We start from the raw sequence: 25,994 nt of genomic DNA, 5'->3' as shown, positions 1-25,994 counted from the left end.
AAGCATAATTCCTTGCACCCATAACAATCTGTGCAGCCCTTCTTAGGTAAGGAGTTTAAATAATTTCTCCAGATGCTAATGATGAAATCCACCTAGCAAAACTACAATGTGGAGAAGTATGCAATGGTTGCAAACATTTAAACAAGTGATCCCACACCATAACTGAAACAGCTATTTAGGGCTAGATTATTCATTACACACACCTTGGTCCCTCCTCTTCTCTGCCTGTGGCACATAACAGCCTAGTCTCCTGTGGGCTGACATGCTTTGGTCTCATTTCAGTTGCTGGTGGCCCGTGATGAGCTAGTGGTTCCCTCTGGCCTTAAACACTATGACTCTATATCCAGCGACGTCTAGTCAGTTTCACTAGGGAGGAAGGGAGTAATTTACTACTCCTCTTTAAGGGGTGTAGAATACTTGCCCTCTTGCAGACAGCCAGCTTTGTCTGCTCCTTCATCTGCCATGGGAAGAACATCTCAGGAAGAGCCCCTGCAGGAGTTGTGATTGTGGGTAACCCTTAGAGGCACTGCACCATGAAGGGGAGGGAGCCCTTACATCCCCACAGAGCACAGGGCAGGAGTACAATCTAGCTATAGATCTTCCAGTAACACTGCCACCCAATGTAAAATGATTCAATTGAGTGTCATACTCTTAACAAGTCAAGCAGATTGTTGAACCGATCCACTTCTTGTCCAAGTACAGTAGTTAAAGAGTCCACACATCCTTTGTCATCCTTGACAAAAAGGCTTTCTGAAGCAGTGTCTATCTCCAGTTTTCCTGCAATAGAAACCCTTGTTTATCACTCAGGAAGATCTGGTGTCACTACAGCGAGGGAAGAAGGAGAGGAACAATGTTATCCTTCGATCAGAAAACTGCCAGTTTCCTTCCTGATGAGCTATCTCCAAGTTCACTTTTGCTGGGGAGCTCCTCAGGGACTGGTGGGAAATAACCCCCCTGCTTGCTCCCACCCAATTTTTGGAGTAGCTGCAGAATTGCTCTGTGTTTGCTACAGCAGCCTCGGATCTGGAATCGCCTCCACCATGCCCACCTTCCCCCACACAGGGAGACTGAGCAATGGATAAGGCTGTGGTTTTCTCATGGAGGTCGCGGAAGATACGGAATCCATGACTTCCAAAGACCCCCGTGACTTCAGCCCTGGAGCGGCAGGGAGCTGTAAGGTACCCCCGCTGCCTGAGGCAGTGGGCCCCCAAGCTCTCAACGGCCATGGGCAGTGGAGATATCCCGCAGCTCCCAGCTGCTGCAGACAGAGGGGGTACCCTGCAGCTCCCGGCTGCTGCAGTGGGACGGGGGATCCCCACAGGTCCCTGCTACTGCCACAGGGCAGGGGGAGCCCCGCAGGTCCCCAGCCACCGCCACAGGATGGGGGACCCCTGTTGCTCCCCACTGCTGCCGCAGGGAAGGGGGAACCCCACAGCTCCCCGGCCGCTGCTGCGGGGCAGGGGGACCCCGGCAGCTCCCCATTGTGGTGGTGGCAGGGGGATTCCCACAGTGCTCCCCGCCACTGGTGAGGGGGCAGGGGGACCCTGGAGCTCTGAGGTCCCACAGGTGGTGGGGTCCCCAGAGCTCCCAGCCACCCCGTAGCTGCCCAGTCCCATCCACTTTGTCATGGGTATTTTTAGTAAAAGTCAGGGACAGGTCACGGGCTTCTGTGAATTTTTCTTTATTGCACGTGATCTGTCCATGACTTTTACTAAAAATATCCAGGACAAAATCTTAGCCTTAGTGATGGATCATTGAGTGGTGCACCCACCAGTCCCACTCCTCTTCTGAATCCCTTCTGGGTAACGATGTGCAGGGAAGCCTGGGTAGAGCTATGATCTGTGTCCCACAGGGATGCAAAATCTTCCATGTAGCAGAGAGGCAGCAGGACCCAGTGTCCTCTGTACCCTCACAGGAGGGGCAGAATTTGTCCCTAACGATATACATATTTGGACAAGAAAGCCCAGAGACTCAGCTGGTACAAATCAGCTGAACTGAAGTCAATGGAGTGGTGCCAGTTTCCCCCAGTTGAAGATCTGGCCTCTTGTTGTTAGATTAAATTTGATTCTTCTCATGGTGCTGCTGTTTAACATGCAGAACTGTGAGCATGAAAACAGTTCACCAAATACATAGTCTACAAACAAAATTTTCCCTTGAAAATAAAATGTACACTTTAGTGAGAAAAATTTCCAAAATGTATGTTTGAAAATCAAGAAGTTCCACCTCTCTCCAAAGAGAAACCATTAAACCATTTGACATTAAAAACATCTTGAAACACATTTTTTTTAAAATGGGAACAAATTAAACATCTTCATAATGATTACGGAGCAGAGAATTTCAGTGATATTTTGCTAGCTGGGGCAAGAGTTTAGAAAAAAACACAACATGCAGATAATTGCACCTGACGTGTTTGCATATTAACAGCACAGTGGTGCATAATTTAAAAAAACTGTAATTATTGTACAAGGATTTAACAGTCACAACTGTTTAGAAAATCTTATGTTCTGACAAACTAATTGGTCTAACAGGATATCATAGCAACAAGATTCAGCCTTTGTTCTGCTACAGGAATCTTCATTGTTTTCTGGTGAACAGTTTTAATGACACATTTCCCCAGCTCTTAGGCACATTATTTTATGGAAGGATCTCTTAACACTGCATTTATATGAAATAGCTAAATTTCACAACATAATTTATGCCCTAACACTGCAGTCAGAACCACATGGGTGGACCCTTCTGCCTGCTTGGAATCCCACTGCAGTTAATGGGGTTCTGTGTATGCATAAGAGCCTGGCAGCATGGACTCCCATTGACTTGCGCAGGATTTTCTGTGAGGGTAAATGATGACTCCCTGTGCAGGTTTGATTGCTGGACTGGTGCCTTTAGTTGCACATCTTAAAACTTCCTGTCCCAATGTGCAAAGGCTCCCCTTTGTTCTCCACTGCACAGGTTGTTAGCGCCAGTTAAGCTTGCCCCTCTTCTTGAATAGGTGCCGGAGGGAAAACATTTAAGAGTGGCTGTTTAGAAGATGGAAAAGGGAGAATGCCTTTGGGAAGGCAGGTCTCCACAGCCAGGCCATACAGCACTGGGTTTAGCCCCAAGCTGAGAATATTTTCTGTTTCTGTTCTCATTTTATAGGCCGCCCTCTCACACTCACAAATAGACATTAAGGAAGAGATCTTTTTGACTAAGAAAAATCAGGAAAAAAAGTAAGCGTGTGCTTTACTTTAAAGCACGTACTTAAATTCCATTGACTTTTACAGGATTTAAGCACCTGAATCACCACCCTTCTCTGGGGATGTCTTCCCCACTGTGTCTATATGCCACACACAACTAGCAGGTTATGCCATACTGGATCAGACCACTGGTCTCTCTCATCTGATCTATCTAGTCAAATATCCTGTCTCCAATAATGGATAGTATCAGATGCTTTAAAGGAAGGCATAAACCATTATCACTGTGCAATAACATAGCTATGATGACAGTGTAGTCTTAACCCCACACAGCTGTTGATCGTTTTACATTCTGAAGCATAAAAGTTATCCTCTATAAATGTATATTCTAGCTAGTGTAAATCTGGATATTTTGATTATCCATACAAAATGTTTTGAATTCTAGTATGTTTTCTGTCTCAGTAAACACTTTGGGGCACGATTTTCAAAGGCACAAATGATTATTAGGTGCCTAACCATGCCTTGACCCTGTGAAAATCTCCCCCACATGAAGCAAGTGCTATAGGTTAATTATGAATTGTTGGTTTTTTCCCCTTTTATCATTTAAAGTACAGTATATTTTTGATTCATTTTAACAAGTTCTGTTTACATGTAGTTACATGTATGTTTATTGTTTCAGTGTGGAGATACATTCATGTCTGATACCACCATATACCTCCAGTGATAACACTTTTCCTAGATAAGGAATTAAGTGAAAGGTTCTTCATCAACAAACAAACATTTTTCCCAAATACCATTATATATATATATATATATATATATGCAGTAATATTGACAAAAACACATTAACAACACTATCCTACCAGACAGTTTTGTCAAGATAGTGCTAGCAAGCTCTTGAACAATTTCATCATTGCTTTTTCCTGATCCTTGTGCAGTTGATCTTGGCTGAACTTCAAGTATTGTTGTGATTAAAGTGCTAGTCTCTTTACGCTGCAAAGAGAAAAACAAAAAAGCCGTGTACCTTTAAAAGTTTGCCATCACAAGTTATTATTTAAATATTTTAATCTCTCTCTCTTTTTTTAGGTGTTTATATTCAGAACCAATTACTTCCAAGGAAAATTTTATAAATTTGTTCATGATATTTTCATTCTTGAATTTACTTGAAAAAGTAATTGAACCTTGCTCTGTTTTTAGGTGGCTTTTTTGACCAGCTATTGTTACCATAAGGAATAAGTCCCCATGATCATTGAGTGTGTTATATATTTATCATAATGGGTATCATTTTTCTCAACCTCTCTCTTATAAAATGCATCCATTCCACTGCACTGAATTCCAGACCCTTGATGCTGCTGGAATTCAGTATAAACATTTAAAATTAGATAAAAAAGATTGGTTAATATTTTCCCCACTGACTTATCTAAAAGTAACATTAATTTTTGCTGCTTTCTACAGAAAAGTGTGAAATGGGCATTTTTTTCTCAGTACGTTTCTAACTTAGTTCATTAAACTTACTGCAGTATATACTGAACGAGACTATAAAGTTAAGGGAGTTGAGTTAAAATTTTAATGTTTTTAATTAACTTAGTATTGGAAGTTTTAAAATCCCTGCTTCAAACCCCTAGGACCAAAGTTTATTAGATAATGTGCAGTTTATCTTCTGGTTTTTTAGGTGGTATGACAGTCTTTTGCTTTTATGGTGCTGGGTCGTACATTAGTCTAGTTTTTAGAATTAATATTATACTACAAGCAAAAGTGGATGTTTTTCTAATTCAGTGCTTATGACAGACAAAAGATATTGCTTTTCAATGGTGTATTGTGTGTGGAAGAGAGAGTGCATAGTTGAGATTTTCAAAGCAGTCTAGGGGACTTAGACACTTAACTTCCACTAAATTAATGAAAGATCATTATGTTATAGTAGCATCTTGAAGTTACCCATCAAGATCAAAGCCCTATTGTGGTAGGTGCTGTACATACACATCGTAAGAGACAGGTTTCAGAGTAGCAGCCGTGTTAGTCTGCATTTGCAAAAAGAAAAGGAGTACTTGTGGCACCTTAGAGACTAACAAATTTATTAGAGCATAAGCTTTCGTGAGCTACAGCTCACTTCATCGGATGCATTTGGTGGAAAAAACAGAGGAGAGATTTATATACACACACACAGAGAACATGAAACAATGGGTTTATCATACACACTGTAAGGAGAGTGATCACTTAAGATAAGTCATCACCAACAGCGGGGGGGGGGGGGGGGGGGGAAGGAGGAAAACCTTTCATGGTGACAAGCAGGTAGGCTAATTCCAGCAGTTAACAAGAATATCAGAGGAACAGTGGGGGGTGGGGTGGGAGGGAGAAATACCATGGGGAAATAGTTTTACTTTGTGTAATGACTCATCCATTCCCAGTCTCTATTCAAGCCTAAGTTAATTGTATCCAGTTTGCAAATTAATTCCAATTCAGCAGTCTCTCGTTGGAGTCTGTTTTTGAAGCTTTTTTGTTGAAGTATAGCCACTCTTAGGTCTGTGATCGAGTGACCAGAGAGATTGAAGTGTTCTCCAACTGGTTTTTGAATGTTATAATTCTTGACGTCTGATTTGTGTCCATTCATTCTTTTACGTAGAGACTGTCCAGTTTGGCCAATGTACATGGCAGAGGGGCATTGCTGGCACATGATGGCATATATCACATTGGTAGATGCGCAGGTGAACGAGCCTCTGATAGTGTGGCTGATGTGATTAGGCCCTATGATGGTATCCCCTGAATAGATGTGTGGACAGAGTTGGCAACGGGCTTTGTTGCAAGGATAGGTTCCTGGGTTAGTGGTTCTGTTGTGTGGTGTGTGGTTGCTGGTGAGTATTTGCTTCAGATTGGGGGGCTGTCTGTAAGCAAGGACTGGTCTGTCTCCCAAGATCTGAGAGAGCGATGGCTCGTCCTTCAGGATAGGTTGTAGATCCTTGATGATGCGTTGGAGAGGTTTTAGTTGGGGGCTGAAGGTGATGGCTAGTGGCGTTCTGTTGTTTTCTTTGTTGGGCCTGTCCTGTAGTAGGTGACTTCTGGGTACTCTTCTGGCTCTGTCAATCTGTTTCTTCACTTCAGCAGGTGGGTATTGTAGTTGTAGGAATGCATGATAGAGATCTTGTAGGTGTTTGTCTCTGTCTGAGGGGTTGGAGCAAATGCGGTTATATCGTAGCGCTTGGCTGTAGACAATGGATCGAGTGGTATGATCTGGATGAAAGCTAGAGGCATGTAGGTAGGAATAGCGGTCAGTAGGTTTCCGATATAGGGTGGTGTTTATGTGACCATCGCTTATTAGCACTGTAGTGTCCAGGAAGTGGATCTCTTGTGTGGACTGGTCCAGGCTGAGGTTGATGGTGGGATGGAAATTGTTGAAATCATGGTGGAATTCCTCAAGAGCTTCTTTTCCATGGGTCCAGATGATGAAGATGTCATCAATGTAGCGCAAGTAGAGTAGGGGCATTAGGGGACGAGAGCTGAGGAAGCGTTGTTCTAAGTCAGCCATAAAAATGTTGGCATACTGTGGGGCCATGCGGGTACCCATCGCAGTGCCGCTGATTTGAAGGTATACATTGTCACCAAATGTGAAATAGTTATGGGTCAGGACAAAGTCACAAAGTTCTGCCACCAGGTTAGCCGTGACAGTAATCGGGGATACTGTTCCTGACGGCTTGTAGTCCATCTTTGTGTGGAATGTTGGTGTAGAGGGCTTCTACATCCATAGTGGCTAGGATGGTGTTTTTAGGAAGATCACCAATGGACTGTAGTTTCCTCAGGAAATCGGTGGTGTCTCGAAGATAGCTGGGAGTGCTGGTAACGAAGGGCCTGAGGAGGGAGTCTACATAGCCAGACAATCCTGCTGTCAGGGTGCCAATGCCTGAGATGATGGGGCGTCCAGGATTTCCAGGTTTATGGATCTTGGGTAGCAGATAGAATACCCCAGGTCGGGGCTCCAGGGGTGTGTCTGTGCGGATTTGTTCTTGTGCTTTTTCAGGGAGTTTCTTGAGCAAATGCTGTAGTTTCTTTTGGTAACTCTCAGTGGGATCAGAGGGTAATGGCTTGTAGAAAGTGGTGTTGGAGAGCTGCCTAGTAGCCTCTTGTTCATACTCCGACCTATTCATGATGACGATAGCATCTCCTTTGTCAGCCTTTTTGATTATGATGTCAGAGTTGTTTCTGAGGCTGTGGATGGCACTGTGTTCTGCATGGCTGAGGTTATGGGGTAAGCGATGCTGCTTTTCCACAATTTCAGCTCGTGCACGTCGGCGGAAGCAGTCTATCTAGAAATCCAGGCTGCTGTTTCGACCTTCAGGAGGAGTCCACCCAGAATCCTTCTTTTTGTAGTGTTGGCAGGAAGGTCTCTGTGGGTTAATATGTTGGTCAGAGGTGTGTTGGAAATATTCCTTGAGTCTGAGACGTCGAAAATAGGATTCTAGGTCACCACAGAACTATATCATGTTCGTGGGGGTGGAGGGGCAAAAGGAGAGGCCCCGAGATAGGACAGATTCTTCCACTGGGCTAACAGTATAGTTGGATAGATTAACAATATTGCTGGGTGGGTAACGGGAACCATTGTATCTATCTGCTACCCAAGATCCATAAACCTGGAAATCCTGGACGCCCCATCATCTCAGGCATTGGCACCCTGACAGCAGGATTGTCTGGCTATGTAGACTCCCTCCTCAGGCCCTTCGTTACCAGCACTCCCAGCTATCTTCGAGACACCACCGATTTCCTGAGGAAACTACAGTCCATTGGTGATCTTCCTAAAAACACCATCCTAGCCACTATGGATGTAGAAGCCCTCTACACCAACATTCCACACAAAGATGGACTACAAGCCGTCAGGAACAGTATCCCCGATTACTGTCACGGCTAACCTGGTGGCAGAACTTTGTGACTTTGTCCTGACCCATAACTATTTCACATTTGGTGACAATGTATACCTTCAAATCAGCGGCACTGCGATGGGTACCCGCATGGCCCCACAGTATGCCAACATTTTTATGGCTGACTTAGAACAACGCTTCCTCAGCTCTCGTCCCCTAATGCCCCTACTCTACTTGCGCTACATTGATGACATCTTCATCATCTGGACCCATGGAAAAGAAGCTCTTGAGGAATTCCACCATGATTTCAACAATTTCCATCCCACCATCAACCTCAGCCTGGACCAGTCCACACAAGAGATCCACTTCCTGGACACTACAGTGCTAATAAGCGATGGTCACATAAACACCACCCTATATCGGAAACCTACTGACCGCTATTCCTACCTACATGCCTCTAGCTTTCATCCAGATCATACCACTCGATCCATTGTCTACAGCCAAGCGCTACGATATAACCGCATTTGCTCCAACCCCTCAGACAGAGACAAACACCTACAAGATCTCTATCATGCATTCCTACAACTACAATACCCACCTGCTGAAGTGAAGAAACAGATTGACAGAGCCAGAAGAGTACCCAGAAGTCACCTACTACAGGACAGGCCCAACAAAGAAAACAACAGAACGCCACTAGCCATCACCTTCAGCCCCCAACTAAAACCTCTCCAACGCATCATCAAGGATCTACAACCTATCCTGAAGGACGAGCCATCGCTCTCTCAGATCTTGGGAGACAGACCAGTCCTTGCTTACAGACAGCCCCCCAATCTGAAGCAAATACTCACCAGCAACCACACACCACACAACAGAACCACTAACCCAGGAACCTATCCTTGCAACAAAGCCCGTTGCCAACTCTGTCCACACATCTATTCAGGGGATACCATCATAGGGCCTAATCACATCAGCCACACTATCAGAGGCTCGTTCACCTGCGCATCTACCAATGTGATACATGCCATCATGTGCCAGCAATGCCCCTCTGCCATGTACATTGGCCAAACTGGACAGTCTCTACGTAAAAGAATGAATGGACACAAATGAGACGTCAAGAATTATAACATTCAAAAACCAGTTGGAGAACACTTCAATCTCTCTGGTCACTCGATCACAGACCTAAGAGTGGCTATACTTCAACAAAAAAGCTTCAAAAACAGACTCCAACGAGAGACTGCTGAATTGGAATTAATTTGCAAACTGGATACAATTAACTTAGGCTTGAATAGAGACTGGGAATGGATGAGTCATTACACAAAGTAAAACTATTTCCCCATGGTATTTCTCCCTCCCACCCCACCCCCCACTGTTCCTCTGATATTCTTGTTAACTGCTGGAATTAGCCTACCTGCTTGTCACCATGAAAGGTTTTCCTCCTTCCCCCCCCCCCGCTGTTGGTGATGACTTATCTTAAGTGATCACTCTCCTTACAGTGTGTATGATAAACCCATTGTTTCATGTTCTCTGTGTGTGTGTATATAAATCTCTCCTCTGTTTTTTCCACCAAATGCATCCGATGAAGTGAGCTGTAGCTCACGAAAGCTTATGCGCTAATAAATTTGTTAGTCTCTAAGGTATCGTAAGAGACAGTCTCTCTCCTGGACAGCTCTTAAATTAAATAGATAATTCTAAGGGTGGGAGAAAGGAAGTATCACTATCCCCATTTTACAGATAGGGAACAAAGACACACGGAGTTTAAGTGACTTGCTAAAGCCACCAATTCTTTGGTGGAGCCAGAAACTGAACCCAGATCACTTGAGTCCCACCCATCTGTGTCTAAACCCCCTAGTCTGCTTTCAAAATCTCAACCACATTATCTAGCTATTTTTAAATGAGTGTTTGTATGTGTGTAATGCTGTTTTTCCTAGACTACTATGAGGGTGGTATTTAAGGATTCTGGAAGATTGTTTGGGTCCCTCCAGGGAAAATGCATACATTTTAATAAATATAAATGTGTGTGTTCTGAACAGGTTGTCAGTATTCCTTCACATTTCTCATCAGTCTAATCGGGAATTAAAATGTCCCATGAGAAGAGGCTGATTTGTGTAAAACTAAGGATAGAATCAATGTCAATAAACAACTGTCCAGCATAAATCATGGTGCACTTCATTAAAACGCAGCTTGACAGGAAACAGGTTAAAGAAAACATTCGGGAGTTACATATGGGAAAAAATAAATCTAATGATTAGGGTGGATTGCCTAGCAATTCCTACTTGTTATTTCTGCTTAACAAACTATAATTATTAAATCAAATTCTCCCTTTAAGCTACATAGTATAATTCATTTAATATCATTAATTTAGAACATGTATTTAAGAAAAGCCTACAAACCTCGAAAGCCAAATTGGCGTTCTCATGCATTCCAAATATTTCTGGGTCGTCAATCAATGGAAAATTTTCAATATAGTCTTTATAATCTTGCAAACTATCAGCCATAGGGGCAAAATATATACCTGTTACAGAAATGCACATACAGACTCCACGTTAAAATGTTTTATTGTGAAATAAATGAACAAAAATATATGGAAATGTCAAAATGTATATATTGTATATTATTAGTGAAAAACTTAAATTATTGAAAGCACATTCAAAGAAGTAAAGGAATTCACCACGTAAGCAACAAAACATCTATATGAATATGCTTTAAAATACATTTGGATGGTAACATTTTTAATGATGAGTGACAGGAATATATCAAAAAGAAAAGGAGTACTGGTGGCACCTTAGAGACTAACAAATTTATTAGAGCATAAGCTTTCGTGAGATACAGCTCACTTCATCGGATACATTTGGTGGAAAAAACAGAGGAGAGATTTATATAGACACACACAGAGACCTTGTTATTTCTCCCCCCCACCCCACCCCCCACTGTTCCTCAGATATTCTTGTTAACTGCTGGAATTAGCCTACCTTGCTTGTCACCATGAAAGATTTTCCTCCTTTCCCCCCCCTGCTGCTGGTGATGGCTTATCTTAAGTGATCACTCTCCTTACAGTGTGTATGATAAACCCATTGTTTCATGTTCTCTGTGTGTGTATATAAATCGCCCCTCTGTTTTTTCCACCAAATGCATCTGATGAAGTGAGCTGTCGCTCACGAAAGCTTATGCTCTAATAAATTTGTTAGTCTCTAAGGTGCCACAAGTACTCCTTTTCTGTTTGCGAATACAGACTAACACGGCTGCTACTCTGAAACCAATAAAAAACTAGGGAGACTTTGACTAAGCTTGTTATCCAGTTCTTAGACACACAGAGTGAACCAGACCCCATTGACTGATGCAAGATCCATCACAGAAAGACCAGAGTTTTTCTACAACACAAATACAGAATTAAATATACAAAATCATAAAAAATGTGATAGACAAACAGTTTGAATTAACCTAAATGTAAATCCTCTACAATTCTAATTGTATTTACCTGATTCGGAATATTTGTAATCATATTCTAATGTTTCAGGAGAAAAAAACCTCTTTAAGACTGTACGCAGGCATCTCTGATCCCAGGTGTCTGTAACTCGCCCTCCGTAAGTAATTTCACCTGAAACAGTGTTTGATTTTTACAGATTCCAATTTCATATAACAATTCACATATAAAAAAGCTTTTACTTTTTAAAATTTTAACTTTCATCTTCTTTTCTTCATTTTTTTTTACTCATTAAAGTGATAACTGATAAAATCTGACACTGCAATACATCTAAGTCAACTAATAAAAAAAATCAGATTTTCAAACAAGTTGCACACACAATTATGTGCCTAATTTGAGCATGTAATTACTGCAGCTGTATATGTAAACTAGCGAGAGATATAAAGGGTAACAAGAAAACATTCTACAAATACATTAGAAGCAAGAGGAAGACCAAGGACAGGGTAGGCCCGTTACTCAATTGGGGGGGAAGGGGAATAACAACAGAAAATGTGGACATCGGAAAGGTGCATAATGACTTCTTTGTTTCGGTTTTCACCAAGAAGGTTGGTGGTGATTGGACGTCTAACACAGTGAATGCCAGTGAAAATGACTTAGGATCAGAAGAGACTAAAATAGGGAAAGAACAAGTTAAAAATTACTTGGAAAAATTAGATGTCTTCAAGTCACCAGGGCCTGATGAAATGCATCCTAGAATACTAAAGGACCTGACTGAGGAGATATCTGAGATATCTGAGCCAGACCAGTCAGCTTAGCTTCTGTACCCAGAAAGATAATGGAGCAAATAATTAAGCAATCAATTTGCAAACATCTAGAAGATAATAAGGTGATAAGTAACAGTCAACATGGGTTTGTCAAGAATAAATCATGTCAAACCAATCTGATAGCTTTCTTTGACAGGGTAACAAGCCTTGTGGATGGGGGGAAGCAGTAGACGTGGTATATCTTGACTTTAGTAAAGCTTTTGATACTGTCTCTCATGATCATCTCATAAACAAACTAGGGAAATGCAACCTAGATGCAGCTACTATAAGGTGGGTGAAAAACTGGTTGGAAAACCATTCCCAGAGAGTAGTTATCTGTGGTTCACAGTCATGCTGGAAGGGCATAATGAATGGGGTCCTGCAGGGATCAGTTCTGCTCAATATCTTCATCAATGATTTAGATAATGGCATAGAGAGTACACTTACAAAGTTTGCAGACAATACCAAGCTGGGAGGGGTTGCAAGTGCTTTGGAGGATAGGATTACAATGAAAATGATCTGGAAAAACTGGAGAAATGGTCTTAAGTATACAGGATGAAATTCAATAACGACAAATGCAAAGTACTCCATTTAGGAAGGAACAATCAGTTGCACACATACAAAATGGGAAATGACTGCCTAGGAAGGAATACTGCGGAAAGGGATCTGGGGGTCATAGTGGACCACAAGCTAATAAGAGTCAACAATAATGCTGTTGCAAAAAAAGCAAACATCCTTCTGAGATGTATTAGCAGGAGTGTTGTAAGCAAGACATGAGAAGTAATTCTTCCTCTCTACTCCGAACTGATTTGGACTCAACTGGAAAATTGTGACCAGTTCTGGGCATCATATTTCAGGAAGGATGTTGACAAATTGCAGAGAGTCCAGAAAAAAGCGACAAAAATGATTAAAGGTTTGGAAAACATGACCTATGAGGGAAGATTAAAAAAGTTGGGTTTGTTTAGTCTGAAAAGGAGAAGACTGAAGGGGTCATGAAAACAGTTTTCAGGTATGTAAAAGGTTGTTACAAGGAGGAGGAAGAAAAATTATTTTTCTTAACCTCTGAGGATAGGACAAGAAGCAAATGTGCTTTAATTGCAGCAAGGGAGACTTAGGTTGGACATTAGGAAAAACTTCCTAACTGTCAGGGTGGTTAAGCACTGGAATAAATTGCCTAGGGAGGTTGTAGAATCTCCATAACTGGAGATTTTTAAGAGCAGGTTAGACAAACACCTGTCAGGAATGGTCTAGATAATACTTAATCCTGCCATGAGATGACCTCTTGAGGTCCCTTCTAGTTCTATGATTCTATGTAAACTGGGTAGCTGCATCTCATGTGCCTAATGCCATCTGCATGCATAGTCACTCAATTTGCTGTGTAACTGGAGTAACTACATATGCAAAATACACATACAATGGTACACACAATTTTCATGAGCATAAGCTTTCGTGAGCTACAGCTCACTTCATCGGATGCCTGGATGTAGCTCACGAAAGCTTATGCTCAAATAAATTTGTTAGTCTCTAAGGTGCCACAAGTACTCCTTTTCTTTTTGCGAATACAGACTAACACAGCTGCTACTATGAAACCTGTCACAATTTTCATGATCCATTTTGAACCAGGAAACTCTGGCCCTTAATGTGGTAACAGAAAATGTGTTGTCTGACGATCTCCTTTCTGGGACTGACTTCTGCCCTAATCTCAGACATTTGAATGGCAGCTCAGACTTGTCCATGGAGCTAGACAGCTGGGACACTACACTCACACCATCTTAGTACTTTCAAAGCTATACATAAACACTGCCTTCTATATATAATCTCATAAGAATAATATATTCAACAGGATCTAACTACATACAGGGATCTGAAAAGAGGCCATCATAGGGAGATCGGAAGAACTTTCATGTTGTGGGGCAAATTAGGGGAGGAGTCATCAGGCAGAGCTGGCGCTAGGCATAAGCAGACTAAGCAATTGCTTAGGGCCCTGAGCAGCTCCTATTAATTATTAGTATGTGTTGAGCATGGGTGAAGGGCCCACGAAAATATTCCTGCTTATGGCCCCGTATGGGCTTGCATTGGCACTGTAAACAATATTCCATCCTGCAACCTGGCCTTTACCTTAAATTGAGACACTGGAGACACAGCAAGAAATAAGGAAAAGTTCTCAGGGAGGAAGAGATAAGGAGGACAAAAAGAAGGTTCCCCTTTCAGAAATTTGATAGAATTAATCTATTTTAGGAGCAGTGCTTGGAGCAGCTTCCTGCTGAAGGACTGTGCTGCAAAGGAATGAAGACCAAGCATGGAGAGCTTTATAGGGGTGTTGATGAATGAGCAAGAGGCAGCTTTGCAGACTTTATTTTCAGTGTCCTAGGCCTTTTCTGCTCAGAATACCTTGTGCAGTCAGTTATCCACAGCTGTATATGCACTGGCAATTCATTTGATTCCCCTAGCAATAGTTGAATTTGAGGCTTCCAGAACCAGACAGTTATGGTGAAGGGAGATAAAGAGGGATGATGTGTTTCTGAATTGATCAGTTCTCCTAAAACAAATCTGAACAGCTCTTCAGACATTTAACAGCATGTACCATGCTTTTTCTTCAGGCGTTTTAGGAGACGGGCTTTAAAAAAAAAATAACACAGAAGTACTAGGAAACCTGGCCATTTAAAGTTAAGTTATGCTTGATAAAAAAAAAAGAAAAAGGAAGGGGCAGAGTAAGGGGGAGGAGAAATGGAGTAGGAGAGACTTTACTCATAGGTCTGAAACTTGAACTCCGGCAGCATTTCATTCTTCATGCAGGAAACAAGGAAACAAACAAACAAAAAACAGAAGAACCAGAGTTCAAATATCCATCCTCCTTAAACAGAAGTTGGTCCAATAAACGATATTACCTAACCTACCTTGTCCCTCTAATATCCTGGGACTGACACAGCTACAACTACACTGCATATATCCTCCTTAAAAACATACTAAATAAATGTTCACAAACTGAACCAAAGGTAATTTTAAGATAATGGGAATTGGGTCCAATACAACTTTGAAGTAACGTCAATGAGGCTGATGCTGAAGTAAAATCAATTAGCTGTAAACAAGCATTTAATATACAAGGATGAATGAACAAATCTTTACAACGCAAACTGATAGAATACTTTCAGATGCAATTTGTGCCACAGAAAGGGCTTCACTTAGCAGGCAAGCTTGAAAGCTCTTGTATTCATCTCAGAGAATTTACAGGTTTCAGAGTAGCAGCTGTGTTAGTCTGTATTTGCAAAAAGAAAAGGAGTACTTGTGGCACCTTAGAGACTGTAGCAAAACTATTTGAGCATAAGCTTTCGTTATGATGATCATTTAGTGGATGAAGAGATCTGTAGCCCATGAAAGCTTATGCTCAAATAAATTTGTTAATCTCTAAGGTGCCACAAGTACTCCTTTTCATTTTTAGAGAATTTATAGTAGTTTTAATCTTCAGTTTGACAAAACACAGAACAGAATAATGGGGCCTATTTTTCATTTACATTGGAAAAGGATTTTTTGCTGTATAGTACAGGTAACTAATGGGAAAAATGTAAAACTAGGAAAAGAGAACAAGGAGTCCTTGTGGTACTTTACAGACTAACAAATTTATTTGGGCATAAGCTTTCATGGGTTAAACCGAAATAAATTTGTTAGTCTCTAAGGTTCCACAAGGACTCCTCGTTGTTTTTGCTGATACAGACTAACATGGCTACCACTCTGAAACTAGGCAAAGAGAGACGCTTAACTGTTATATTCACATACCTATCTTGTGAAGTAACTACTATAAAAGCAATTCTAACACTGTGGAATACTATAACCGAATTACAGGGTTTGTGATAAAGGCAATATTAAGTAAAAAATTATAAACCACCATGAAATAGATATGTGAAAAGCATTTTCACATTTCAGGGATAATTTAGAAGGACATCTTAGAATAAGGGATCAGATACGTTTTGCCTAAACCACTGTGAATGTGTTTCTATTTCTTTTACTGTACTCTTTGGAAGATGGTTTTTATTCCTTCATAAGTCACTTTAATTACTTTTATCATAAAACTCCCATTTTTGTTTCCTGACTAACTAATTATGCAAACTAAAATCTACTTAGCACAGCTAAGCAGCAAAGCAAAGAGGAACATTACTGAAATTGTGAAGAAAAATTACCTTAAATTCTTGCTGTCAAAACCCAGAAATTATAATAATCTCTATTCTTGGGTCAGTGCTGACTGCATGGTACCAGTACAGAATGCAATGAGCTCGGCGTTCCAAGCTGTTTTACTTTCAGAAGGAAGTGCCTACCCATTACTATTTTACTCCAGTTTTACACTGTTGTTACTGCACTGAAATCAATGTAGTTACACTCAAAAGCTGGAGTTACACTGTGATGAATCAGGCCCCTGTGTGTTCCTGAAAAGATTTATTAAAGTATAAAAAACTGCTTTTGAACAAAGGCTTTGGTTTGCTATCCTATACAATCGTGATTACTAATGGTTAGATTAGATTTATCAGTCTCTCCACAGTTGCTGAAGAATTTTTAAATCACTTGTATTTGACTCTGTAAAGTGAGAGCTTTTCTTTTCTTCTTGCCCAAGGAGTAAACTAGATATAATCTGCAGGATGATTATCTTGTTGCTATTGGTAATGAAGCAGCTGTTTGGATATTGCCTCTTTGATAGCAGGTTTCCATTGCAGGGGTCATAACTTGATGCTCCTACGTGTCCACAATAGCTCTGAATGCTGAGACTTATATGCTCGGGTCATCAAGTTAGAAGGTTGCTAATTTTCTCCCGTCAGGAGATCCTTCCAAACAGAAACTTTGCAGGATGGACATAGTTTAGGACTTTTCAAAACCATACAGGTCTTTGCTGTTTGGCCCATGCCCTTGATGCCAGTGTGTTAGATAGCATTTGAATGGGTATGTCTAACCTGGAGCTGGAGGTGTAATTTCCACCTCAGGGAGACATACCCATGCTGATCGAGCTGGTATGCTAAAAATAGAAGTGTGGATGTAGCAGAACAAGCAGTGGGATGGGCGAGGGTACCTAGGATTTTAGACTAGACCATATGCAGGACAGCTAGCCTATGCCACTGCTCACACTGTTGTGTCTACACTTCTATTTTTAGTGCACTAACTCAATCAGAGTTAGCGTGGCTATGACCACCCAAGACAGAAATTACACCACCCATTCCAGTGTAGACATGCACTTAGCTACTTCCTTACCCTGACTCCAACTTTAAAATGCCACAAAAGGTGAAGATTGATTACAGAACCCATATAATTGTATTGATTTCAGTAGGATTCCACAGTTATAAGTAAAAGCATAATATGACCCTATACAAATAATCAACTTAGACCTGCTAAGTTGTTGCACGTAGCTATATAGCTTAGTAATATCTTGTGTTTATTGAGGAATGCTAGAAGTAGATAACTACTAATACCGGAGCAGTTAAAATAAAATATCTGAGCACTGTACCTGTTATGTAAGTTAGGGCATCCCAGGGTATCTTTCCTTCTTGGCAGTAAAGATTTAGGTTCAGTAAAGCACATTCTCTATCGCTGTCATTAAATTCATAGCAGATATTCCACCCAAGAGGTCCAAACTTTTTCCTCTCCTTGAATATTAAATTAAAAGCAAAACTGAGTAAGATTAGTTTGTTCAGGATACTCAGAACAATTGTACTGTTAATTCATAGATATTAAGGTCAAAAGGGACCATTATGATCATCTAGTCCGACCTCCTGCACAACGCAGGCCACAGAATCTCAAGCACCCACTCCTGCGAAAAATCTCTCACCTATGTCTGAGCTATTGAAGTCCTCAAATCATGGTTTAAAGACTTCAAGGAGCAGAGAATCCTCCATCAAGTGACCCGTGCCCCATGCTACAGAGGAAGGCGAAAAACATCCAGGGCCTCTTCCAATCTGTCCTGAAGGAAAATTCCTTCCCCGACCCCAAATATGGCAATCAGCCCTGAGCATATGGGTAAGATTCACCAGCCAGATACCCAGGAAAGAATTTTCTGTAATAACTCAGATCCCACCCCATCTAACATCCCATCACAGGCCATTGGGCCTATTTACCATGAATATTTAAAGATCAATTAATTGCCAAAATCATGTTATCCCATCATACCATCTCCTACATAAACTTATCGAGTCTAATCTTAAAGCCAGATAGGTCTTTTGCCCCCACTGCTTCCCTTGGAAGGCTATTCCAAAACTTTACTCCTCTGATGGTTAGAAACCTTCATCTAATTTAAAGTCTAAACTTCCCAATGACCAGTTTATATCCACTTGTTCTTGTGTCCACATTGGTACTGATCTTAAATAATTCCTCTCCCTCTCTGTTATTTATCCCTCTGATATATTTATAGAGAGCAATCATATCTTAATGTGGGGTTGTCTTTTGATAGCAATTTCAAATTTTGTAAGAGAAATGATAAAGTGATAGATTAGCACAGACCTTAGAAAGGGGCAATGTGTAAGCTTTTTGCTCCATGACTAAGGCTAAGATTTGGTCAAGGATATTTTTAGTAAAAGTCACAGACAGGTAACAGGCAACAATGAAAAATTCACAGAAACCCGTGACCTACCCCTGATTTTTATTAAAAATATCCCTGACAAAATGGGGAGCCTGGGTAGCTGCCGGTGGGCTGGGAACTTCAGGGGCCCGCACCACCCAGGGGGTCTCGGAACTCCAGGGCCCCCTTCTGCTGACAGCTCTGAGCTGCGGGGGTCCTCCCTACCTCCCGCGGCAGTCGGGGACCCTGCAGCTCCCAGCCGGCGCTGGCTGAAGTCACAGAGATCTTTGGAAGTCACAGATTCTGTGACTTCCGTGACCTCCGTGACTAAATCGCAGCCTTACCCATGAATAGCACCTGAAGGCACTGGTCCTCAGGGACGCTCCCCCCAAGTCATATTTTCCTCCTGGCTCTTGGGACAGGAGAGGGTAGTAATTTCCAGTTGTCTTATGCCATGAGCACATTGCAACCCCCCCAGCAACGGATCAGCTGAACTTTAGTTCTATCTATTCCCCAACCCTTACTGTACGATTAAAAGCAAAGTATTAGCTTTTGGTCACTTAGGAGATAAATCTCCCTATTACAGATGGGAAAGGTTGTTTCAGAATTCAACCTATTTTCTAATCTTACATGTCTAATCTTACAGCTCTCCATCTGCCTAATTCATTTAATTTGAAATATTGCATTATTTTTCAAAATAAATAATTCTGTGATTTTTTCTTGAAGTGAGATGAATGCAAATGATGCAACATTCATGAATAATCTGACAACAGCAACCTAGTACGCTAAGCAAGGATAACATTGCGAACCAACTGAGCGGCGAACAGCAGAGAAGCTAACAGAGGGAGTTTGCCTGGGATCTGCCTGAGAGGAGGTATGCTAAGGGCTGCATTAAGGAGGCTGTGTTGGTGAGTATCTGAGTGTCTGTTGTGGGGACAGTTTGACCGTGTGCTTGATTGGTTGTATGAAAAGTGTGAATTGGGAGTGCTTTGTTCCAGGAGAGCCTTGAGTGGACCTGTTATAAAAAGCCAGTCAGCTGCGAACCAGTTGAGCGATGAACAGCAGAGAGGCCAACAGAGGGAGTTCACCTGGGGAGGGCCCACTGAGGCTTACATCTTGCTGACTTCTCTGAGTAGTCACTACAACTCTGAGGAAGCTCATAGAAGGAAGGTAATATGGATGGTGAACGTTCAGCTGTTGTGACCTGCACTGGATGTGCCATGTTTGTCTTTCTTCCACAGGACAGAAGCGACTTTGTCTGTACAAAGTGCAAGCTGATGTCCATACTGGAAGAGAAGATTCAAGCTCTGGAGAAACAAGTATCGACCCTGCGTTGCATAAGAGAAACTGAAGATTTCCTGGACAGACGTCAGGATATGCTTCTATGGACACAATGTTCTGAAGATTCAGAGCAGGCTGTGCAGCGGGGACAGGAGGACGGTGAAGAAATTTGGCAGCATGTGACCTCCAGAAGAAGAAAGGGGAGCGTCCATGTACCAGAAATGCAGATACAGGTAAGCAACCGTTTTCATGTTCTCTCCACAGGTACTAATGCGGAGAGTGGACTAGATGATACATCTGAGGGAAGGGAACAGAAGGAGACTCCGCTGATTGGAAGGCATGAGATGTACTGTCCTAGAGATGGGGGTTCCATGACCACCGCTCCCAAGAGAAGGAGGCGGGTGGTGCTGGTCGGGGACTGTCTCCTCAGGGGGATTGAGTCATCTATATGCCACCCCGAGAAGTCTGCTGCTAGCCAGGAGCTAGGATTCACGATGTGACGGAGAGACTGCCGAGACTCATCAAACCCTCGGATCGCTACCCCTTCCGGCTTCTCCATGTGGGCACCAATGATACTGCCAAGAATGACCTTGAGTGGATCACTGCAGACTACGTTTCTCGGGGAAGAAGGATAAAGGAGTTTGAGGCACAAGTGGTGTTCTCGTCCATCCTCCCTGTGGAAGGAAAAGGCCTGGGTAGAGACTGTCGAATGGCTACGCAGGTGGTGTAGGAGAGAAGGCTTTGGAATCTTTGACCATGGGACTGTGTACCAAGAAGGAGGAGTGCTAGGCAGAGACAGGCTCCACCTAACGAAGAGAAGGAAGAGCATCTTCATAAGTAGGCTGGCTAACCTAGTGAGGAGGGCTTTAAACTAGGTTCACCGGGGGAAGGAGACCAAAGCCCTGAGATAAGTGGGGATGTGGAATACCGGGAGGAAGCACGAGAAGGAGAGCGTGAAAGGGGAGGGCTCCTGCCTCATACTAAGAAAGCAGGACAAACAGCAAGTTACCTTAAGCGCCTATACACAAATGCAAGAAGCCTGGGAAACAAGCAGGGAGAACTGGAAGTCCTGGCACAGTCAAGGAATTATGATGTGATTGGAATAACAGAGACTTGGTGAGATAACTCACATGACTGGAGTACTCTCATGGATGGATATAAACTGTTCAGGAAGGACAGGCATGGCAGAAAAGGTGGGTGAGTTGCATGGTATGTAAGAGAGCAGTATGACTGCTCAGAGCTCCGGTATGAAACTGCAGAAAAACCCGAGTGTCTCTGGATTAAGTTTAGAAGCGTGAGCAACACGGGTGATGTCGTGCTGGGAGTCTGCTATAGACCACCGGACCAGGGGGGTGAGGTGGACGAGGCTTTCTTCCGGCAACGAACAGAAGTTACTAGGTCGCAGGCCCTGGTTCTTATGGAAGACTTCAATCACCCTGATATCTGCTGGAAGAGCAATACAGCGGTGAACAGACAATCCAGGAAGTTTTTGGAAAGTGTAGGGGACAATTTCCTGGTGCAAGTGCTGGAGGAACCAACTAGGGGTAGAGCTCTTCTTGATCTGCTGCTCACAAACTGGGAAGAATTAGTAGGGGAAGCAAAAGTGGATGGGAACCTGGGAGGCAGAGACCATGAGATGGTTGAGTTCAGGATCTTGACACATGGAAGAAAGGAGAGCAGCACAATACGGACCCTGGACTTCAGAAAAGCAGACTTTGACAACCTCAGAGAACTGATGCGCAGGATCCCCTGGGAGAATAACATGAGGGGGAAAGGAGTCCAGGAGAGCTGGCTGTATTTTAAAGAACCCTTATTGAAGTTACAGGGACAAACCATCCCGATGTGTAGAAAGAATAGTAAATATGGCAGGCGACCAGCTTGGCTTACAGTGAAATCCTTGCTGACCTTAAACAAAAAAAAAAGAAGCTTACAAGAAGTGGAAGATTGGACAAATGACTAGGGAAGAATACAGAAATGTACTCAATGCTTTTTTGCCTCTGTCTTCATGAACAAGGTCAGCTCCCAGACTACTCACTGGGCAGCACAGCATGGGGAGGAGGTGACCAGCCCTCTGTGAAGAAAGAAGTGGTTTGGGACAATTTAGAAAAGCTGGATGAGCACAAGTCCATGGGGCCAGATGTGCTGCATCCGAGAGTGCTAAAGGAGTTGGCGGATGGGATTGCAGAGCCATTGGCCATTATCTTTGAAAACTCACGGTGATCGGGGGAGGTCCCGGACGACTGGAAAAAGGCTAATGTAGTGCCCATCTTTAAAAAAGGGAAGAAGGAGGATCCTGGAAACTACAGGCCAGTCAGCCTTACCTCAGTACCTGGAAAAATCATGAAGCAGGTCCTCAAGGAATCAATTCTGAAGCACTTAAAGGAGAGGAAAGTGATCAGGAACAGTCAGCATGGATTCACCAAGGACAAGTTATGCCTGACTAATCTAACTGCCTTCTGTGATGAGATAACTGGCTCTGTGGATGAGGGGAAAGCAGTGGACATGTTGTTCCTTGACTTTAGCAAAGCTTTTGACACGGTCTCCCACAGTATTCTTGCCAGTAAGTTAAAGTAGTATGAGCTGGATGAATGGACTATAAGGTGGATAGAAAGCTGGTTAGATCGTTGGGCTCAATGGGTAGTGATCAATGGCTCCATGTCTAGTTCGCAGCCGGTATCAAGCAGAGTGTCCCAGGGGTCTGTCCTGGGGTGAGTTTTGTTCAATATCTTCATTAATAATCTGGAGGATGGCGTGGATTGCACCCTCAGCAACTTCACAGATGACACTAAACCGAGGGGAGAGGTAGATACGCTGGAGGGTAGGGATAGGGTCCAGAGTGACCTAGACAAATTGGAGGATTGGGCCAAAAGAAATCCGATGTGGTTCAACAAGGACAAGTGCAGAGTCCTGCACTTAGGACGGAAGAATCCCATGCACCGCTACAGACTAGTGACCAAATGGCTAGGCAGCAGTTCTTCAGAAAAGGACCTAGGGGTTACAGTGGATGAGAAGCTGGATATGAGTCAACAGTGTGCCCTTGTTGCCAAGAAGGCAAATGGCATTTTGTGCTGTACAAGTAGGGGCATTGCCAGCAGATCAAGGGACGTGATCGTTCCCCTCTATTCGACATTGGTGATGCCTCATCTGGACTACTGTGTCTAGTTTTGGGCCCCACACTACAAGAAGGATGTGGAAAAATTGGAAAACGTCCAGCAGAGGGCAACAAAAATGATTAGGGGACTGGAACACATGACTTATGGGGAGAGGCTGAGGGAACTGGGATTGTTTAGTCTGCGGAAAAGAAGAATGAGGGGGGATTTGATAGCTGCTTTCAGCTACCTGAAAGCGGGTTCCAAAGAGGATGAACCTAGACTGTTCTCAGTGGTAGCAGATGACAGAACAAGGAGTAATGGTCTCAAGTGTCAGTGGGGGAGGTTTAGGTTGGATATTAGGAAAAACTTTTTCACTAGGAGGGTGGTGAAGCAATGGAATGGGTTACCTAGAGAGGTGGTGGAATCTCCTTCCTTTGAAGTTTTTAAGGTCAGGCTTGATAAAGCCCTGGCTGGGATGATTTTGTTGGGGATTGGTTCTGCTTTGAGCAGGGGATTGGACTAGATGACCTCCTGAGGTCCCTTCCAACCCTGATATTCTATGATTCTATGTAAACAGATTTCACTTCATGCTTCCAAGAGGTTTTAGTAGAGAGTGAGTAAAAACACACTGAACTGTTTAGGAAGAGGAACAAAATTTAAGCTGTATCTAAATTTTGCGAATTTCCATTTTCTGTCTTCCCACCTCCAATTCAATTGCAGGTAGCTAGTGGATTAACTATAAAGAAATCTAATGTTTCAGTTATGAGTTTAATCCAATCAGAAATTCCTGTCATTATGGGACAAACCCTGAAGTCCTTACTCAGGCTTTCATCAGTCCTTTCTCAAGCAAACATCTATTGACTTTAATGGAAATGTGCTCAAGTAAGGACTGATTGAAAACTGAGTAAGGACTGGTTCTCTACCTATTTAAACAAAGGATTGTCTAGTATTTCAATAACCATCATGAAAACAGAATAATTAAAGCAGCATGTTCCCTTCCTCTTACTGCCATGTGTCCCCCTGTAATCTAGGAGTTCATTTAATTTAAAACATGCAGAATTGTTTTGATGGATTGTTTGCTAACACAGTAAAGAGGAACTACAGTTTCCCTTAAATGAAATGTTTGATCATATTTACCCATAAGAAATCTCAGGAGACATACTTACATTTGATATAATTAATATGGCACAGGATTTAAATGTAATCTTTTAGGAGAAAAGAAGTCTTGTGCTTTGTATGGACCTTTCCTCTTAAATTATAATTAGCTTAGCTGATGAGAGATGCTTTGCATTAGTAATAGGCTATCAAGAGATTAAAAGAATAAATTGTGATTAATTGCGCAATTAAAAAAATTAATCACGATTAATTGTGCTGTTAAACAACAATAGAATACCATTTATTTTAAACAGTGCTCACTTTATATTTATTTTTTACTACAAATATTTGCACTGTAAAAAACAAAAAAATTATATTTCAATTCACCTCATACAAGTACTGTAGTGTCATATCTTTATCATGAAAGTTGAACTTACAAATGTAGAATTATGTAAAAAAAACTGCATTCAAAAATAAAACAGTGTAAAACTTTAGAGCCTACAAGTCCAAGCAGTCCTATTTCTTGGTCAGCCATTCATTCAGACAAACAAGGTTGGTTACAATTTGCAGGAGATACTGCAACCTGCTTCTTGTTTGCACTGTCACCTGAAAGTGAGAACAGATGTTTGCATGGCACTGTTGTAGCTGGCGTTGCAATATATTTACGTGCCAGATGCGCTAACGATTCACATGTCCCTTCATGCTTCAACCACCATTCTAGAGCAAATGCCTCCATTCTGATGACGGGTTCTGCTTGATAACGATCCAAAACAGTGTGGACTGATGCATGTTCATTTTCATCATCTGAGTCAGATGCCACCAGCAGAAAGTAGATCTTCTTTTTGGTGGTTTCGGTTCTATAGTTTCCGCATCAGAGTGTTGCTCTTTTAAGACTTCTAAAAGCATGCTCCACGCCTTGTCCCTCTCAGCTTTTGGATGGCACGTCAGATTTTTAAATCTTGGGTCGAGTGCTTGTAGCTATTTTTAGAAATCTCACATCAGTATCTCTTTGCGTTTTGTCAAATCTGCTGTGAAAGTGTTATTAAAATGAACATGTGCTTGGTCATCATCCGAGACTGCTATAACATGAAATATATGCAGAATGCGGGTAAAACAGAGCAGAAGACATACAATTCTTACCCCAAGGAGTACAGTCACAAATTTAATTGATGTATTATGTTTTTAATGAGCATCATCAGCATGGAAGCATGTCCTCTGGAATGGTGGCCAAAGAATGAAGGGGCATATGAATGTTCAGCAGATCTGGCATGTAAATACCTTGCAATGCCAGCTACAAAAGTGTCATACGAATGCCTGTTCTCACTTTCAGGTGACATTGTAAATAAGAAGCAGGCAGCAGTATCTCCCGTTAATGTAAACAAACTTGTTTGTCTTAGCAATTGGCAGAAAAAGAAGTAAGACTGAGTGGACTTGTAGGCTCTAAAGTTTTACATTGTTTTGTTTTTGAGTGCAGTTATGTAACCAAAAAATCTGCATTTGCAAGTTACACTTTCATGATAAAGAGATTGCACTTCAGTACTTGTATGAGGTGAACTGAAAAATACTATTTCTTTTATCATTTCTACCATGCATATATTTGTAAAAAAAATAATATAAAGTGAGCACTGTGCACTTTGTATTCTGCTACATTCTATATACTGCTATTTCAGTTATGATTACATCAGATGTATTCTGAATATATCAGATTTATTGAACTAATTTTGTAATGGCATCTTAGTACCTCTGCTATCTG

General features: G+C 42.1%; 1 protein-coding gene across 1 annotated transcript in view; it reads right to left on the bottom strand.

Moving 5' to 3' along the window:
- DNAH6 (dynein axonemal heavy chain 6) overlaps window positions 1-25,994 on the bottom strand; it is a 190,118-nt gene that overhangs the window by 13,210 nt on the left and 150,914 nt on the right. Inside the window, exons 68-72 of the mRNA XM_043514942.1 lie at window positions 17,727-17,865; window positions 11,493-11,612; window positions 10,408-10,529; window positions 4,037-4,166; window positions 650-777 (exon numbers count right to left, since the gene is read on the bottom strand). Coding sequence (XP_043370877.1) covers window positions 650-777; window positions 4,037-4,166; window positions 10,408-10,529; window positions 11,493-11,612; window positions 17,727-17,865 — 639 coding nt within the window. The remainder of the gene's footprint in view (window positions 1-649; window positions 778-4,036; window positions 4,167-10,407; window positions 10,530-11,492; window positions 11,613-17,726; window positions 17,866-25,994) is intronic.

The sequence above is a fragment of the Dermochelys coriacea genome, chromosome 5 (assembly GCF_009764565.3).
Source record: "Dermochelys coriacea isolate rDerCor1 chromosome 5, rDerCor1.pri.v4, whole genome shotgun sequence".
NCBI classification, from domain to species: domain Eukaryota; kingdom Metazoa; phylum Chordata; order Testudines; family Dermochelyidae; genus Dermochelys; species Dermochelys coriacea.
This window is presented reverse-complemented; position numbering and strand designations above follow the sequence as displayed.